This window comes from Castor canadensis, chromosome 1 (assembly GCF_047511655.1).
Source record: "Castor canadensis chromosome 1, mCasCan1.hap1v2, whole genome shotgun sequence".
NCBI classification, from domain to species: Eukaryota; Metazoa; Chordata; class Mammalia; order Rodentia; family Castoridae; genus Castor; species Castor canadensis.
Genome location: NC_133386.1, coordinates 200,787,832 through 200,807,092, shown reverse-complemented (window position 1 = coordinate 200,807,092; position 19,261 = coordinate 200,787,832). Strand labels below are relative to the sequence as shown.

The following is a 19,261-nucleotide window of genomic DNA, read 5'->3' as shown; positions in this document are numbered from 1 at the left end:
TGTTTGTTTTGGGTTTTGCTTTTTCCTGTTTTTCTAGGAGTTTGAGATGTAGCATTAGGTCATTGATTGGAGATCTTTCTGTCCTTTTAATATACGCACTCATTGTGATCAGATAGAATGCATGGGGATTATTTATATTTTCTTATATTTGCTGAGGCTTGCTTTGTGGCCTAAGATATGATCAATTTTGGAGAAAATTCCATGGGCCGCTGAGAGAAATGTATATTGTATGGATGTTGGATGAAATATTCTGTAGACATCAGTTAGGTCCATTTGATGTATGACTTGATTTAGTTCTAGAATTTCTTTATCGATTTTTTGTTTGATAACCTATCTATTGGTGACAGGGGGGTATTAAAGTCTCCCACTACCACTGTGTTGGAGTCTATATGTGCTTTTAAATCTTTCGGAGTATGTTTGATGAAATTGGGTGTACTGATGTTCAGTGCATATAGGTTGATAATTGTTATTTCCTTTTGGTGCATTTCTCCTTTTATTTTATGGGATATCCTTCTTTATCTCATTTGATCTATGTAAGTTTGAAGTCTACTTTTTCTGAGATAAGCATTGCTACTCCTGCCTGTTTTTGGGGGCCATTGGCTTGGTAAATCTTCTTGTACTTTTTCAACATATGCCAATGTTTGTTTCTGTCAATGAGATGGGTCTCCTTTAAACAACAGATTGTTCGCTATTCCTTTTTAATCCAGTTTTTAAATGGTGTCTTTTGATGGGGACTTGAGTCCATTAATATTCTGTGTTACTATTGGTAGGTATGTGGTGATTCCTGTCATTTAGTTGTTTTTGTTGTTTAAAGGTTTGATTGTGTGCAGCTGATCACAATTAATTTTATTCTCTGATATCTTGTTTTTTCTTTTCCTGTGGTTTGATACTTCCTGTCTTTTTGTGGTTTTGTTTGCTTTAATTTTCTGTGTGCAGACTTCCTTGGAGAATCTTTTGTAAGTTTCTGCTTATTGTGGAAGAATTTTATTGCTCCATCTATTTTGAATGATAGTTTTGCTGGGTAGAGTTTCCTAGGGTTGAATTTTCATTCAGTGCCCAGAATACCTCACTCTGTGCCCTTCTTGCTTTTAAGGTTTCCATTGAGAAATCTGGTGTGATTTACCCCTGTTTGTTATTTGTTTTTTCTCTCTTACAGCTTTCAATATTCTTTCTCTATTCTCTGTGCTTGTTGTTTTAATGATATGTCATGGGGAAGTTCTATTTTTGTGAAGTCTGTTTGGTGTCCTGGAGGCTTCCTGTACCTAAATGGGCATAACTTCTTTTGGATTTGAGAACTTTTCTGTTATTATTCTTTTGAATATATTATGAATCCTTTTTGATTGGACCTCTTCGCCTTCTTCAATGGCCATGATTCTCAGGTTTGGTCTTTTGATGGAGTTGGTGAGTTCTTGCATATTCCTTTCATAGGTCTTGAGTTACTTGATTAACAGCTCTTCAGTTTTTCCTTTAATTTCTGTTTTATCTTCAAGTTCTGTGATTTTGTCTTCCACTTGTTCTAATCTGCTGGAGTGGCTTTCCACTGTGTTTTGTGTTTCTGTTTCATTCTTTTTTCTGAGTTTTGCCATATCATGGGTCACTTCCTCTTTATTATTGTCTATTTTCTTCTTTAATTCATTTATCTCTCTATTTATATCGTTCTCTGTCTCACTTTGGTGTTTATTTAGGGTTTTTGTGTCTTCTCATATTCTGTATTTTTGGCGTCTTGAAATTTCTTGAGTGCCTCTTATACATTTTGGTTAACCATGTCTAGTATCATCTCCATGAAATTCTCAGTGATTTCTTCTTTGAGAGTTTTTTGTGGACATTATTGGGCTCCTTGGCATCATTTATCTTTGTTTTGTTGGAGTCCAGACCTGGTTATTCATTTTCTTCATTTCCCTGTGAATCATGTGTTAAATTATTTTTTTGGGGAGAATACTACATTCCTTTTTCTTCTTCCCATTGCTCCACTTGGTACTGTGCAACTATGTTCTTGATAGGCTAGTTGGTGGTTTCAGTCACCTGTTTTTTTCCCTTGATTTAAGTTTTGTTTTGTGGCTGTATTAGGTTTTTAGCTAAGGTAGTGTGATATTTCTGTCCCTAGTGTGGTGTAATTTAGTATTAACTAATTCACAGGTTCAATATCCAACAAGTAGTATATGTGTTATATAGATGATCCCTTGGTGGTAATATCTATAAGCATGGGAGTTGGGGTGTTAACGTTTGTAATGCTATAGAAATTTGGAGAGTTGTATAGGGTGGCACTAAAGGGAGAGATGGGATGTGGGGTGTCTGAGTGGGGAAAGCAGTGTGGGGGCTGCTGTTTTTGTGATCCTTTTGTGTGTTTGGGCATATTTCTGTTGTTGTAGAAGAGGGTGTTTATGTTAATGATTTTAGGGGTTTGGGATTGTGTAAAGTTGTATAGTAGGTTGATTAGTGGGTGATGAGTGTGAAGGAGGGAGGGGTAGTCTGTTGACTGGCTGGGGGAGAATGGGAGGGGAAGGTGAGGGCTGGGGGAAGAGAGTGGGTGAGAAGGGGCAGAATGAGTTGTTGAAGGGAGCAATGGTTTTCAGCACAGGAGAAGGATGGAGAGTGATTGGGGTGAGAGTAGGAATGAGAGGATGATGATAGCAAATTTGATAGTGTAGAAAGTGGAAAAAAAAGGATAATAGGAGTAAAAATAAAAATAGAGAACCCATAATAACAAAACTAACAACAACAACAAAAAACAAAGAAATCAATGGGGAGAGATGAACATACAAATAAGAAACAAAAACCAACCAACCAACCAAACAAAAAACTCTAGGTTCAGGAAGGATAGAATTTCAATCTTAGTTTAAGTTCTAGAGTTACTCCTCCAGCATCCAGTCCTGGTGTTGGCATATAACAGAAGCTCTGTCATAGTCTTGCCAGGTGATTGGCTTGTGAGCATGTTTTGTTCTTCTGTCTTTCAGCTGCAGCTGCTTGGTCAGGTCCTCCCCCCAGTGAGGTGTGGCAGTTTGCATGCTGTCCTCAGGTTCAGGAGATCAGCTCTGTAGTCCACTAGTTTTCCTGCTTTGGAGGTGGCTTTTTGCTGTGCTTGTTTCCTGGGGGTTTGTTTCTTTGACCAAGCCCCTTTCTCTGGGGCAGGGTCAGTGTTCCACCAGCACTGCCCCCATCAGTGTGTTATGATGGTTTGCTGTTTGTTTTTTAGTTTTGCAGGGCAGTTTGACTTTGAGTGCTGCTCACTGGCTCAGGAGATGAGTTTTGTGATCCACTACCTGCCCTGCTTCAGGGAGTGGCTTATCACCACCCCTCACACCCTTGTCAGCCTTCCTGCCTTTCCAGTGTTTGTTTACTCAAAGTTCTTGCTGAGATTAGCTCCTTGCCCCTCCCCCTTTCTTCAGTGCACTTTCAGCGATCCCACCCATTCTGTTGTGTGCTAGATTACAGTTTGCTGTTTATTCCGTTTTTTTTGGGGGGTGGTCAGTCTGCCCAGGGAGCTGTGCTGGTTTATCCTGGCAGTGACTGGGGGAATTCTGTGTGACACTTGCTGCTCACCTGTTTGGTCTGCTGAATGTCTCGCAGGCAGGTTTGGAGCTGGTAGTGGCGGCAGTGGCAGCCTTCCTGTTTTCTCAGTGTAACATGGCATGGAGAAGCTTTCCAAGGGCTAGGGGTTCAGGGTGTCAAAATTTTGATTCTTGTTAGTGTTTTATTTCTCCCAAGTGTGGCTCCAGGGTCTCTGCAAGGTTTTGGAGTCACAGAGCTCATGCTGTCTGCTTCTGCACCCTAGTCGCCATCTTGGATCCTTCCCCAGCCTTTCTTTGCTTTAGTTTATTTTTTTCTCAAGCCAGCCTTGGACTGAGATTCTCCTACCTCTGTCTACACAGCATTTGGCATGAAAGGCATTTACCACCACACTGAGCTTGATTTTGAGATTAGATTTCCCTAACTCTTTTGCCCAGCCAGGGCTGGCCTCATACCATGATCCCAGTGTCTCTGTGTCCTAAATTTCATGGATTATAAGCACATGCCACCATGCCCTGTCTTAGAGCCTTTTTTTTGTGGTACTGGGGCTTGAACTGAAGGCCTACACCTCAAGCCACTCCACCAACCTCCTTTATTTTTTGTGATGGTTTTTTTTTTTTGAGATAGGGTCTTGCAAACTATTTGTCCAGGCTGGTTTCAAACTGTGATCCTCTTGCTCTCTGCCTCCTGAGTAGCTAGAATTACAGGTGTGAGCTACTGGTGCCCAGCTCCAAGGGCCTTTTATTGAAATGTGACTATATGATTCTGCAGAGTTAAGAACTGGTCCAATTGGAGAGGATCCAGCTCCTGTCATCAGGTCCTGTATTCTGTAGCAAGAAGGGAAATCCGGAGTCAACACTCTGCCTAAGTGTGTCAAAGCATGCACATAGGCCGCGTGGTTCTGAGACAGTGGATGTTGTCACAGGGCGGGAAATGACATCAGGCGTATGCGTAGTGGGTGGATCCTGATGCCATTTTTGATGGTGTATGGCCCTGTAACAAAGATATCAGATATTGGAGCGTATGTTTACTAATTATTCTGGGCTCTTTTGTTTTTAAGTAGTGGCTTCCTGAGCAATTTCAGAAGGAAGTGGAAAGTAAAATTTCCAAGATTGGTGTAAACGCGGCTGCTGGAGGCGAATCTGTTTTGCTTTTTTATGTAAGATGCTTTTCATCTGCAGGAAATACCATCCTACTTTCAAGATGGTGTCTTTGGTAAGTCTTCTAGAACTTTCCATTCATAACCTGTGGAAGGGGGACATCGGGGCCAATGGTGTAGGACATTTTCCACTCTAGTGCCTATATCCAGCACCAAGTTAGAATTTCAGGTTCCCACTTTTAGAAATGCCGTTCCCAAACAGTGATCAAAGAAACACATGGGAGTCGCTCAGCAAGGCGAAAACTTTCACTTCTGCAGAAGGGTGCAGCCACACACTATAGTCTGATAGACAGGACACAGTTAGCAGGGAGTCAGCTCAATTTTTATCTCTTTGCCCCTCACCTTGATGGACTGGATTGGGTTTACAATCTTCATGACTGGTTACTTAGAAAGGGGACATGTGAGGTAAGGGAGACCTTGAAACAGGGAGAACAAGAAAATTCTTTTGGGTAATACTCGTCTTTGAGCAAGCAGTTTGAGATTAGGACATTTGGCAATAAACAGCTCTTTGACTGCAAGAACCTTTCAAGGTCAAGCAACATTCCTCAAAGCATATAGGCAGCAATTTGGGGAGGTTGGCTGGCATCTACACAGTGATAGTTTTACATTAACTCCTTTGACAGAAAAAACCTGACTTTAGTTGAGTCTCACAATTTCCTTATTTTCTTTTATTTACAGCTCTTTTCTTCAAATTTAGCTAGTATTAATTGACTTTTGGTTAAGCCCAACCATCTAGTTGCCCCTATCCTTATGAGACTGGACCTTCCAAGAGGGCCTCATTAGTCCATCCTGTCCTTGAGGTTTGTTACCTATATTTATGACTCCTGCTTATTATTTTGGTGAGATATCTTTTTGTTTATTTTGGGAGAGTCTGTTGTATCTCAGCACCTGCATGTGAAGCTGGTTTTTATGTCTTTTTGTTTCCTTTATCTAAAATGAAGTTACTTTTGTCATTTGTCCCTTTACATTTACATTTCCAGGGACATTTTTATCATTTTATTTTCCTTACATTTGTCTCCTTATATTCCCCCTTCTCCAGAGGTAACCCTGACTTCTGTCAGGAAAGGAGGCATTGACTTGAGAGGTCCCTGGACAGTCAGTCATTGTCTCTTCTGAGATGTCAAAGGGGGTCTTTCAAGGAGTCCATGGTATCAGGAGGAGGTCTCCAGCATGTGTGGCTTTGTGTCCATCACTGTCTGGAGCTTCATTGTCTCCAACCTTGAAGAAACAAACTTGACAAACAGATTAAGAGACCAGGGGCCAAGTAGAGGGAGGAACCAGATTAGAGATAATAGTCAAGATTTAATATTTTTTTTCTCATACTTGTAACAGGAGATATTGGCTATAGTATATTTTTTAAAAAAATATTTGAACCTGCGGTTTCTCTTGTCTGCAGAACTACCATGGCAACAATACATTATCAGTATATATGTCTAAGAAGAACCTATTGTTTTAAAAAAATTAAAAACACCATCTTTTAGTATCAAAAGACATGTTCAGAGCCAGTAAAAATAGTCAATTTGTTTCTATTTAAGTAGAAGACCCTGACTAAAAATGTGAGTTTGTGCCTGGAAGGTTTTTTTTTTTTTTAAATAAATTTTCTCTGGTCTGACTTTTATATTGTGTGTGATATATTAAGGTTGCAAAGTTTTATTCAGTAAGGAAGTATTTTTTTCTTTTCTTTTTGTTATAACATTTTCACAAAAAAAATTCTTTCTTGACATACAAGATATGTTTTATCCTCAGGTTCATGGGGCTCTGTATGAGAATTTTTTATTTTTTATTTTTTTCAACTAGTTTTTTTTAATTATTATTCATTTATTAACATGTGCGTACATTGTTTGGGTCATTTCTCCCCCTTGCCCCCCTCTACCCCCTTCCCCCCTCACTTGCAGGCAGAACCTGTTCTGCCATTATCTCTAATTGGGTTTTAATGCCAGATAGCTACACATGCTTCCTTTTGGCTTTGGTTTTTTTGAGCGATTTGGCATTAGTGATTCCATTTGAACTTAGTCAGCATTCCCCCTTGTCTCCAAGCTGCTTGTCTCTGAGGAGTCTCCTCTGAAGATCTGTCTCCCATACAAGTACTAACCAGGCCTGACCCTGCTTAGCTTCTTAGCTTTTAAGATTAGACAAAATTGGGTGCGTTCAGGGTGGTATGGCCATAGACTGAAGATCTTTCTTGATTGGTTATTTTCCTCCCTTGTAATGAGAACTTGTTCATTTTTTTTCTGGACTTTTTCGGTTTTGGTTCCATGTTGAGGGGGGGCAGAGTAACAAGCAGATCAGGTGGGAGTCACTGCCAACTAGATCATTTGGCCAAATTTAGGCAACAAAAAGGCTTAGAAGAAGTGGTTCTTACACAATGGGCTTGTAAATATGGACAATGCAAAACAAAAATCCAACAAAAGCAGACATCCAGAAAGCTAACCTGGTCAACACATAAGTATTTGTTAGAGTCATTTTCCATGGACTCAATTGTAAATACCTCAGAAGGATCAGAACTGTAATAACAAAAACTTAAAAGAGCCATGGTTAAAATTCTGATAGACAACTTAGCAACTAACAGAACTGTATATCAGTACCATTAACTTTTTGTTACATTGTTTATCTAAATTTTGTATTTTAGAAGGCTTGATATACTTGAAAAACATAAATATATTTAATGTACAGGAACCAGAAATAGCACAGCTCTATAGAGGTTATATATATACATATTATTTTAGTGATTGCTCTTGAAGTAAAACCTTAGATTTTCCTATCAGTTGTTGTTGGTGGGGGGCAGTGTCAGTGACCCCAAATAGCTCAGTCACAGACACATACATGGTACTAACTGTATTAGAATCACTCAAGACAACAGTTGTTTAACTATAATTACGATGTCATTAAAAAAGCTTTATATAAATCAACTCTTTTTAAAAATTTTTTTATTATTCATATGTGCATACAAGGCTTGGGTCATTTCTCCCCCCTGCCCCCACCCCCTCCCTTACCACCCACCCCACCCCCTCCCTCTCCCCCCCACCCCCTCAATACCCAGCAGAAAGTATTTTGCCCTTATCTCTAATTTTGTTGAAGAGAGAGTATAAGCAATAATAGGAAGGAACAAGGGATTTTGCTAGTTGAGATAAGGATAGCTATACAGGGAGTTGACTCACATTAATTTCCTGTGCTTGTGTGTTATCTTCTAGGTTAATTCTTTTTGATCTAAGCTTTTCTCTAGTTCCTGGTCCCCTTCTCCTATTGGCCCCAGTTGCTTTTAAGGTATCTGCTTTAGTTTCTCTGTGTTGAGGGCAACAAATGTTATCTAATTTTTTAGATGTCTTACCTGTCCTCATATCTCTCTTGTGGGCTCTCGCTTTTATCTTGTGATCAAAGTTCAATCCCCTTGTTGTGTTTGTCCTTGATCTAATGTCCACATATGAGGGAGAACATACGATTTTTGGTCTTTTGGGCCAGGCTAACCTCACTCAGAATGATGTTCTCCAATTCCGTCCATTTAGCAGTGAATGATAACATTTCGTTCTTCTTCATGGCTGCATAAAATTCCATTGTGTATAGATACCACATTTTCTTGATTCATTTGTCAGTATTGGGGCATCTTGGCTGTTTCCATAACTTGGCTATTGTGAATAGTGCTGCAATAAACATGGGTGTGCAGGTGCCTCTGGAGTAACCTGTGTCACAGTCTTTTGGGCATATCCCCAAGAGTGGTATTGCTGGATCAAATGGTAGATCAATGTCTAGCTTTTTAAGTAGCCTCCAAATTTTTTTCCAGAGTGGTTGTACTAGTTTACATTCCCACCAACAGTGTAAGAGGGTTCCTTTTTCCCCGCATCCTTGTCAACACCTGTTGTTGGTGGTGTTGCTGATGATGGCTATTCTAACAGGGGTGAGGTGGAATCTTAGTGTGGTTTTAATTTGCATTTTCTTTATTGGTAGAAATGGTGAGCATTTTTTCATGTGTTTTTTGGCCATTTGAATTTCTTCTTTTGAGAAAGTTCTGTTTAGTTCACTTGCTCATTTCTTTATTGGTTCATTAGTTTTGGGAGAATTTAGTTTTTTAAATTCCCTATATATTCTGGTTATCAGTCCTTTGTCTGATGTATAGCTGGCAAATATTTTCTCCCACCCTGTGGGTGTTCTCTTCAGTTTAGAGACCATTTCTTTTGTTGAGCAGAAGCTTTTTAGTTCTATGAAGTCCCATTTATCTATGCTGTCTCTTAGTTGTTGTGCTGCTGGGGTTTCATTGAGAAAGTTCTTACCTATACCTACTAACTCCAGAGTATTTCCTACTCTTTCCTGTATCAACTTTAGAGTTTGTGGTCTGATATTAAGATCCTTGATCCATTTTGAGTTAATCTTGGTATAGGGTGATATACATGGATCTAGTTTCAGTTTTTTGCAGACTGCTAACCAGTTTTCCCAGCAGTTTTGTTGAAGAGGCTGCTTTTTCTCCATTGTATGTTTTTAGCGCCTTTGTCAAAGACAAGTTGGTTATAGTTGTGTGGCTTCATATCTCGGTCCTCTATTCCTTTCCACTGGTCTTCATGTCTGTTTTTGTGCCAGTACCATGCTGTTTTTATTGTTATTGCTTTGTAATATAGTTTGAAGTCAGGTATTGTGATACCTCCTGCATTGTTCTTTTGACTGAGTATTGCCTTGGCTATTCATGGCCTCTTGTGTTTCCATATAAATTTAATGGTAGATTTTTCAATCTCTTTAATGAATGTCATTGGAATCTTGATTGGAATTGCATTAAACATGTAGATTACTTTAGGGAGTATAGACATTTTTACTATGTTGATTCTACCAATCCATGAGCATAGGAGATCTCTCCAGTTTCTATAGTCTTCCTCAATCTCTTTCTTCAGAGGTTTATACTTTTCCTTGTAGAGGTCATTCACATCTTTTATTAGGTTTACACCTAGGTATTTGATTTTTTTTGAGGCTATTGTAAATGGAACTGTTTTCATATATTCTTTTTCAGTTTGTTCATTATTAGTGTATAGAAATGCTAATGATTTTTCTATGTTGATTTTATATCCTGCTACCTTGCTGTAGCTATTGATGGTGTCTAAGGCTTCTGAGTAGAGTTTTTTGAGTCTTTAAGGTATAGGATCATGTCGTCTGCAAATAGGGATATTTTGACAGTTTCTTTACCTATTTGTATTCCTTTTATTCCTTCTTCTTGCCTAATTGCTCTGGCTAGGAATTCCAGTACTATGTTGAATAGGAGTGGAGATAGTGGGCATCCTTGTCTGGTTCCTGATTTTAGAGGGAATGGTTTCAGTTTTTCTCCATTAAGTATAATGCTGGCTGTAGGTTTGTCATATATAGCTTTTATAATGTTGAGGTACTTTCCTTCTATTCCTAGTTTTCTTAGAGCTTTTATCATGAAATGGTGTTGGGTCTTATCAAAGACTTTTTCTGCATCTATTGAGGTGGCCAAGTGGTTTTTGTCTTTGCTTCTGTTAATGTGGTTTATTACATTTATTGATTTTAGTATGTTGAATCACTCCTGCATTTCTGGGATGAAGCCTCCTTGGTCGTGGTGAATGATCTTTTTGATGTTGTTGAATTCAGTTTGCCATTATTTTGTTGAGGATTTTTGCGTCAGTGTTCATTAAGGAGATTGGCCTGTAGTTCTCCTTTTTGGAGGTGTCTTAGCATGGCTTTGGGATAAGTGTAATACTGGCTTCATAAAATGTGTTTGGCAGTTTTCCTTCCCTTTGTATTTCATGGAACAGTTGAAGGAGGGTTGGTATCAGTTCTTCTTTAAAGGTCTGATAGAATTCAGCAGAGAATCCATCAGGTCCTGGAGTTTTCTTTTTGTGGAGACTCTTGATTGCTGCTTCAATTTCATTTTGTGTTATAGATCTATTCTGGTGATTAATTTCCTCTTGGTCCAGTTTTGGATGATCGTATGTATCTAGAAATCTGTCCATTTCCTTAAGATTTTCAAATTTATTTGAATATAGGTTCTTGAAGTAGTCTCTGATGATTTCCTGGACTTCCATGGTGTTTGTTGTTATCTCTCCTTTTGCATTCCCAATTCTACTAATTTGGGTTTTTTCTCTCCTCATTTTAGTCAGGTTTGCCTGGAGTCTGTCAATCTTGTTGATTGTTTCAAAGAACCAACTTTTTGTTTCATTAATTCTTTGTAGTTTTTTTTTGTTTCTATTGCATTGATTTTGGCTCTTATTTTTATTATTTCTCTCCTTCTATTTGTTTTAGGATATGCTTGTTCTTGTTTTTCTAGGATTTTGAGATGTATCATTAGGTCATTGATTTGAGATCTTTCAGTCTTTTTAATATATGCACTCATGGCTATAAACTTTCCTCTCAGGACTGCCTTTGCTGTGTCCCATAGTTTCCGATGGTTGTGTTTTCATTTTCATTAACTTCCAGGAACTTTTTAAGTTTCTCTTTTTTTTCATCAATGACCCATTGTTCATTAAGTAATGAGTTATTCAATTTCCAGCTGTTTGCATTCTTTTTGTCTTTACTTTTGTTGTTGCGTTCTAGTTTTACTGCATTGTGATCAGATAGTATGCATTGTATAATTTCTATTTTCTTATATTTGCTGAGACTTGCTTTGTGTCCTAGGATATGATCTATTTTGGAGAAGGTTCCATGGGCTGCTGAGAAGAATGTATATTGTGTAGAGGTTGGATGAAATGTTCTGTAGACATCAAGTAGGTCCATTTTATTTATTGTAATTTTAGATATTGAATTTCTTTATTGATTTTTTGTTTGGATGACTTATCTATTGATGGTAATGGGGTGTTAAAGTCTCCCACAACCACTGTGTTGGCATTTATATATGCTTTTAGGTCTTTCAGGGTACTATTGATGAAATTGGGTGCATTGACATTGGGTGCATGGAGGTTGATAATTATTATTTCCTTTTGGTCTATTTCCCCTTTTATTAGTATGGAATGTCCTTCTTTATCTCATTTGATCAATGTCGGTTGGAAGTCTATTTTGTCAGAGATAAGCATTGCTACTCCTGCCTGTTTTTGGGGGCCATTGGCTTGGTAAATCTTCTTCTAGCCTTTCATCCTAAGCCTGTGCTTATTTCTGTCAGTACGATGGGTCTCCTGTAAGCAACAAATTGTTGGATCTTCCTTTTTAGTCCATTTTTTCAAACAGTGCCTTTTGATGGATGAATTAATTCCGTTAACATTAAGTGTTAGTACTGATAGGTATGTGGTGATTCCTGTCATTTAGTTGTCTTAGTTGTTTGAAGGTTTGATTGTGTGTACCTAAGTTGAGGTTACTCTCTACTTTCTTACTTTTTCTTTTCCTGTAGTTTAGTGCTGTCTGTTCTTTCATGGTTAAGTTGGGTTTCACTTTCTGTGTGTAGAATCCCTTGAAGAATCTTTTGTAGTGGTGGCTTTGTGGTCACATATTGTTTTAGTTTCTGCTTATCATGGAAGACTTTTACTGCTCCATCTATTTTGAATGATAGTTTTGCTGGGTAGAGTATCCTGGGGTTGAAGTTATTTTTATTCAGTGCCCGGAAGATCTCACCCCATGCTCTTCTTGCTTTTAATGTTTCTGTTGAGAAATCTGCTGTGATTTTGATGGGTTTACCTTTGTATGTTACTTGTTTTTTCTCTCTTATAGCCATCAATATTCTTTCCCTAGTTTTTGAACTTGTTGTTTTAATGATGATATGTTGTGGAGTAGTTCTATTTTGATCTGGTCTGTTTGGTGTCCTGGAGGCCTCTTGCATCTGTATGGGAATATCTTTCTCTAGGTTTGGGAAATTTTCTGTTATTATTTTGTTGAATGTATTACGCATTCCCTTTGTTTGCACCTCTTCTCCTTCTTCGATGCCCATGATTCTCAAGTTTGGTCTTTTGATGGAGTTGGTGAGTTTTTGCATTTTCTTTTCACAGGTCTTGAGTTGTTTAATTAATAGTTCTTTGGTTTTTCCTTTAATTACCATTTCATCTTCGAGTTCTGAGATTCTGTCTTCTGTTTGTTCTATTCTGCTGGATTGGCCTTCTGTTTTGTTTTGCAGTTCTGTTTCATTCTTTTTTCTGAGGTTTTCCATATCCTGGGTCATTTCCTCTTTAATGTTGTCTATTTTTGTCCTGAGCTCATTTATCTCTTTATTAATCATGTTCTCTGTTTCATTTTGGTGTTTATACAGTGCTTCTATGGTTTCCTTTATTTCTTCTTTTGCTTTTTCAAATTCTCTATTTTTGTTCTCCTGGAATTTTTTGAGTGTCTCCTGTACATTTTGGTTGACCCTATCCAGTATCATCTCTATAAAATTCTCATTGGATACCTGTAGTATTTCTTCTTTTATATTATTCTTTTGGGCTTCATTAGGTTCTTTGGCATAGTTTATCTTCATTTTGTTAGAGTCTCGATCTGAGTATCTGTGTTCTTCATTTCCCTCTGGTTCCTGTACTACTTTTTTGCTGTGAGGAAACTGGTTTCCCTGTTTTTTCTTTCTTCCTGTCATTGCCCTTGGTGTTGTTATTGTCCCTGTACTGTGTGTGGTTAAGTATTTTCTGGCTTGTAATAATAGCACTATGAAATTTAGGATGGATCGGTGGGAGGAGATGGAAAGCAACGAAGTTAAAGGAATAGGGAAAAACAAATAAAGAAGTATGAAAAAAAAAACCAAAGAAATAAATAAACAAAAAAAGTTTTAAAGATAAAAAGAGGGAGAGACAGTGTACTAATGAACTGTAAGCTGAAAAGGCATTAGAGTGACAGAGAGAGGATTGAAAATAAAAAATAAAAAGAATAAAAATAAGAATAAAAAGAAAAAATATGTAAATAAAAAAAATATAAAAAAAATCTCCAAGTTCAAATGCAATAAAGTTTCAGTCTTAATAATTTTGGTGTTCATCCCTCAGACTCCAATCCTGGAGATGGTGCCTCAGTTGTTGTTCTGTAGTTGTCTCATCAAAGGGGAAAAATAAAATAGAACAAAACCACATAAAGAAAAAAAAAAAAGAAATAAACAAGAAAGTGTCCCAAGTTCAAATGCAATACTGTTTCAGTAAGTTTTTCCATCATGCAAGTTTAATTCGGTTTTCTCATCAAAGGTAGGGAGAGAGAAAAAAAAAGAGTCTGGAGACAGGTCTGTGAATGGCTATCTGCGGCTGCGGCTTGCCTGCCCACTGTTGTCAGCCTGCTGTAGCTGGAGGCATTATTTATGCAGATCTCAGGGGTGAACTTAGCACTCACCTCGCCCTGCAGGCTTTGTTTACTTAGAGTTCTCCTGTGTGCAAGCCGCTGCTACAAGCTTTCCCCTTTCCAGGTGCACTGGGGGAGGTGACACTGCACTCGCTTTCTCAGGCCTATGTGTTTATTTACAGTTCACATGGGAAGTGGGTCTTCCCCCCACTCCTGTGGAGTTTTCCTCCCACCACCACTTTTACAAGCTTTCCCACTCCTGATTGCTGGGCGTGTGCTGCTGCTCCTTGTGGTCCGCTTCTTCCCAAGCCGTCTGGGTGCGGGCATCTGATAAACTAACTCTCAAATGAACTTTTATTTAGTTATGACTCAGTTACCTCACTAGTCAAAATCCTAACAAAAATCACCAGAGAACACAGGAAAATATTTATAGGAACTAAGTGTGGAGTTAGGAAATCTAATGGCCAAGAATCATGGCTCAGATGTTGATAAGGGATCACATCTCAGATTGTTGACATTAACACCTGGCTCATCACATACAGCAGGATCCCACCAACCTGTTGTTAAAATCACAGGCCCAATGTGGCCATCCCAGGCCAAAAATTCTCTCCACCCAACATGAGGAAGAAGTGAGACTAACACCTGCACTCTGTTGACTACAATAGAAAAACTTGAGTCTCAAGACCTCCAGTATATTGTTCTTTTTTGAGTTTTAAAAAAGTCCTATCTGGAGGGTGTACTTTGGCTATGTTATTTTTTTTTTTACTTTGCTTTACATAAGTAAATCTGTCTCAACCCTCATATTAGTGCAGCATCACTCCCTGTGCTCAGCTTCCTCTTGCCTCTCTTTGTTTTAATAAACTCTTGTTGTCTTGACAAATTTTTGGTTCAATCTGTAGCACCAAAAATTCCTGACAGTTATTTTGATAAAACAAAAACTTTTTCTTTAAGACAGTTTTTTTTTTTTTGGTAAATGTTATCAAGAACAGAACAATATTTTTAAGACAGCTTTGTTGTTATGAACTTAGAGAATTAAGTTTCAGTTTAACATCAGTACATTAAAATTTGTCCTTACAAAACATTTTTTGCATAAATCTTTTTTTAAATCTAAAAGTATTTTTAACCTTTTATTTTTAAAAACTACATCCTTAATATATTTTATATTTTTTTACTTGTTGAAAATAACTCATAAAACCTTTTAACTTAGAACCTTATACTTGCATGAAAAAACCAGAAAGATAGCAGCCTTAAAATTATTTTTTGTATAGAAACAATTTATAGAAATCCCATTTGTTAATAGACCCATGTTTTATAAGAGAGAATTAAATCCTAGATTTTCTTTATGACAGAGTGAAACAGGCTAAGGTCATTTCTTTAACTACCCAAATTCTAAGATTCCTGCTGCAGCCTGTGGCCCCCCTTTTCTTTTCTCTCCTCTGGTCTTAGCCATGTGTAAACCCCTGAATGCCTGCATGTTAGTAAGAACTGATTGAAATAAATTTAAAAACTGGTTTTCTTAAAAGTAGCGGCAGAACAGAGTAAAAGAAACAATTTTTTACATTGATTCTACAATAAGAACCATCCTCAGATGTTTATATATTCATATGTAAAAAGCTTAAGAAGTTTATAACAGAGATCTTCAACATAAATATCTTGGGTTTTTTTTGTCACCTTGAATATCACATTAACTTTAAAACAGCACCTTAAGAGCCATTTTGAAGATGGTTTTATACACACACACACACACACACACACACACACACACACACACCCCTTTTATAAATTAAGCATGCCAGAAAAAATGTCAAATGAGCTGGAATTCCAAGAGTAACTTAAATTTTGTGTAATGTTGTAAACAAATTGACACATACACACACATGCACACACAAATTAGAGTGCACTCTCAGAAAAAGCTTTAAAATCATGTCCAGAGGGCATGGTGGAATAGTGGATGATGCATCTGTTTTCTTATGACTCTCCTTCTTTGGAACTGAATTTTTGCTACCCATTCCTTAACCTTGGTTGTATCTGTTTCCCCAGGAAAAGCTCAACCCCCCCAGTACTGGAGGTTGTTTGCATTTTTCCCAAAGAACTTTCTTTTTTTCCTCCAAAGTCAGCACTTGCTTTGTGTCTGAGACACAAAGTCCCAGTCACACCTACACAAACTCCGGGATGTCCTGGCCACCAAGAAATATCCTTACTTTGATCTGCGCAGAGTTGCCCTGGCCCCTGCAGTGTTTGCTATAAGGGCCCCTTCCCCGTGTTGCTGAGTGACTCTCAACTTTGGGTTCATTGTTGGCTTGAGGATGGCAGATCTCCCCACCCTGCGGCTGCAGCAACTAGGCAGTGGGATGTGTCTCCTCTGAGTAGGTGGGTCCCTTTGATCCCCATGGCAACAGAGTTTGCCCTGCATTTAGGCACCAAATTGTTAGAAATGCCATTCTCAAACAGTGATCAAAGAAACAAGCGGAGTCGCTCAGCAAGGCAAAAAGAAAAGTTTTACTTCTGCAGAAGGGTGCAGCCACAGACCATAGGCAGAACATAGTGAGTGGGGAGTCAGTTCAGTTTTTATCTCTTTGCCCCTCACCCTGATGGACTGGTTTGGGTTTACAATCTTTGAGATTGGTTACTTAGAAAAGAGGGTATGTGTGGTAAGGGGGACCTTGAAGCAGGGAGAACAGGAAAATTTTTTTGGGCAGTGTTCATCTTTAAGCAAGCAGCTTGAGATTAGGACATCTGGCAATAAACACTGACCACAAGAACCTTGCAAGGTCAAGCAACGTTTCACAAAGCATGTAGGCAGCAATTCGGGGGAGGTTAGTTGATATCTGCACAATGATCAACTTTAGTTGATTCTCACACCCCTGCCTAATTCTACAGAGTTCATGTAAGGAGAGGGGGAGGTCCCAGGGCCTACACCAAGAGAGGGGCAGCTAATCTAGACTGGGGAGTGAGGTAACCTGGAAGTAGCTTAGAGTAGAAGAGGAAGTATGGCTGTGACAAAGTGGTTAAGAAGAGAGATCCAGTTGTACACAACAGCAGAGGCCAGAGGGAGCGCTTTGATGTGGGGAGTACATCTAGCGGGAAGATCCCAGGGAAGGTGAGGAGTGAGGAAGTGGTGGTCAGGAGGGGCCTGTGAGCTATTGAGGTGTATGTTCTGTGCCATGGTTGCCCTTGTGAAGCTCACTGTGGGTCTTAGAGACTGGATGCCGAGTGTCCAGGACTTGAGGTAGGGGGCTGGTCAGGAAGTTGGAGTAAGTGGTGGTAATGGAGGCAGGATGGGGCTGCCTTAACTAACTCAATGAATAACAGATGGATGAGAAAATAAATCGGGAGACTCTGGGGCCTGCATTGACTGAGCTTTGTGAATTCATATTGGCATGAAAAAGATTCCCCATTTATTTAAAAATTTTATTAGCATAAATTAATTCTAGGAAGGGGTTTCATTGTGATATTTACATACATGCATATAATATACTTTGATCAAATTCATCCCCTCTGTTACTCTTTCTTAAGGGACTCAGACACTCTTGAGTGTCAGTGCTTCCGGACCCTGCCCAGCAGTTCATCACCCTGTCAGCCATGGGACTGTGTTTCCACGTTGATCTTAAGGCAATGGGACTTGTTCCTACCAGGGAGGCTGAACCACTGACCACAAAGGCCTTTCCCTTGTTAGAAAAATGCTGCACACTGTACACAAAAGAGGCTCAAGAGAGTTATTTCATGTCCAAAAGTTTAATAAGCAGGGTGGCTGGCCGAGAGAAAAAGGCACAGCAGCTTCTCTCGGCTGGTCTGGTCTTAAGTAGCATTTGGGAGAAAGCAAGGGCAAGGATGGTCTTTGATCTGCAAAGGAGGAGACCAGCTGCAGGAGCAAGGTCTAGGGGCAGGCAAAGGGAGGTGGCGGGAGATAGGGACAGTGAGCTTTGATCAGCAAAGGATGAGACTGGCCGCTGAAGCAAGGTCTAGGGGCGGTTAAGGGAAGGGGGGGTAGGAGATAAGGAATGGTGGGCTGTGTTTTGCAAGGAGTGAAACCAGCTGTGGCTTAGGCTGCAGAAGAGGCAGTTCCCATCATTCCCCCATTTTTTGTTTAATAAAAAGAGAGAGAGAGAGAGGAGAGGGTTGGGTATTGGGGCGCAGTTTGATCCTCTGGCTGCTTCTGGCTGGCGGGAGGCAACGCATGTTCTCAGGTGGGGTCCTTTAGGGTGTGGTGTCTTCGTAGGGGTTAGCATGGGGTCCCCTTGGTGACCCTGGAGAGGTTGATATCCTTGGAGGAGGAGTTGATTGAATCTTTGGTTGGTGGGTGCAGATATGCGATCTAGTAAAAAATTTTGTAAAGTTTCTATAATGCAAGGGAGAAAAGTCAGGAGGGTGAAGACAATGATAAGGGGTCTAGAAAAGGCAAGAGCCAAGAGAGCAGAGGAGATTGAGTCCAGTCTAGAACAGAGGAGTTTTTAGTTCTGCGAAGTTGGATTTCTTCACTTAAGCGAGACAGGGTATCAATATTCTGTTGTACTAGGCCTGACTCAATAATATAGTAACAGCATTCTTTTCAGAGGAAAAGGCAGGTGCCTCCTTTCTCAGCGGTTAAGAGATCTAGGGCCCTGAGGTTTTGTAAGGCAACCTGAGCTAAAGAGGTGAGTTGTTGCTGAAGGGAAGCCAGAGAAACTGAGTTTGATTCAAGAGTGACCTGTAGGCGTTCCTCAAAATCTCTTGCAGAGATGACACTATGGCCCAGGGCCCCACCTGCAAACCCAGTGGCAGCGATGGGAGGAGGCCAGGCTAATCCCAACCATAATGGGTAGGAAGGCAGCTCATGGTTGTCGGGGCGAATATAGCCAGAAGAATTCAGCCTTTCCATAGAGAGTAAGTTGGGAAACTATTATTACTGAGAGGCTGGGGCCTGGAGTAGAGGCATTTGTACAGGTGTGTAAAGAGCTGTTGCACCAGAGGTGTAGTCCAGAGGGTGGGAGGGTTTGAGTAGTTATAGAGACATTAGAGCGACAGAACTTGAGGAAACCAGCCCCAGAACGAGTGGACAGAGGTGTAATAGCAGGTGTAGGAGGGAAGTGAGTATTGGTCTGGGTCAGGTTCCCACAGAGGTATAGAAGTCAAAGGTGGGGGGTGGCATTTAGAGCTTTGGACATAAAGGTGGGGGCAGGGATAGAGAGGTTGATGGGCACTGCTGCCAGCAGGGGGTGCTCAAGGGAGGCACACATGAAACAGTGGGTAGTGTTTATGGAACTGGTGGAGTTAAGAAACTCTATAAAGGTTTCTATAATTTGGATCCAGGATGATAGGGTTGTGTGTAGGACCTTTGGGGAATTGGTCCTGGAATATCTGCTCAGCTTTTAAGATGCTTGAGGAGAGTTCTATCTATGATTGGGGAGCCATAACCCATTCCCTAGATATAAAGAGGGTTCCTGAGGGTGA

General features: G+C 39.6%; 1 protein-coding gene across 11 annotated transcripts in view; it reads left to right on the top strand.

Annotated features, from left to right (window-relative positions):
* The window catches only part of LOC109683265 (phospholipase A and acyltransferase 2-like), a 113,484-nt gene that overhangs the window by 55,332 nt on the left and 38,891 nt on the right, over positions 1-19,261 (top strand). For 6 of the 11 annotated variants that reach the window (XM_074047951.1, XM_074047964.1, XM_074047976.1 and 3 more), the window contains one exon: positions 4,568-4,722. The exons of 2 other annotated variants lie outside the window; for them this stretch is intronic. In XM_074047951.1, coding sequence (XP_073904052.1) covers positions 4,672-4,722 — 51 coding nt within the window. In that variant the 5' untranslated portion in view covers positions 4,568-4,671. Of the gene's footprint in view, positions 1-4,567; positions 4,723-15,012; positions 16,932-16,961; positions 18,019-19,261 lie in introns of those variants that run through there. 3 more of the 11 variants (XM_074047956.1, XM_074048025.1, XM_074048014.1) reach the window with 3 other exon arrangements.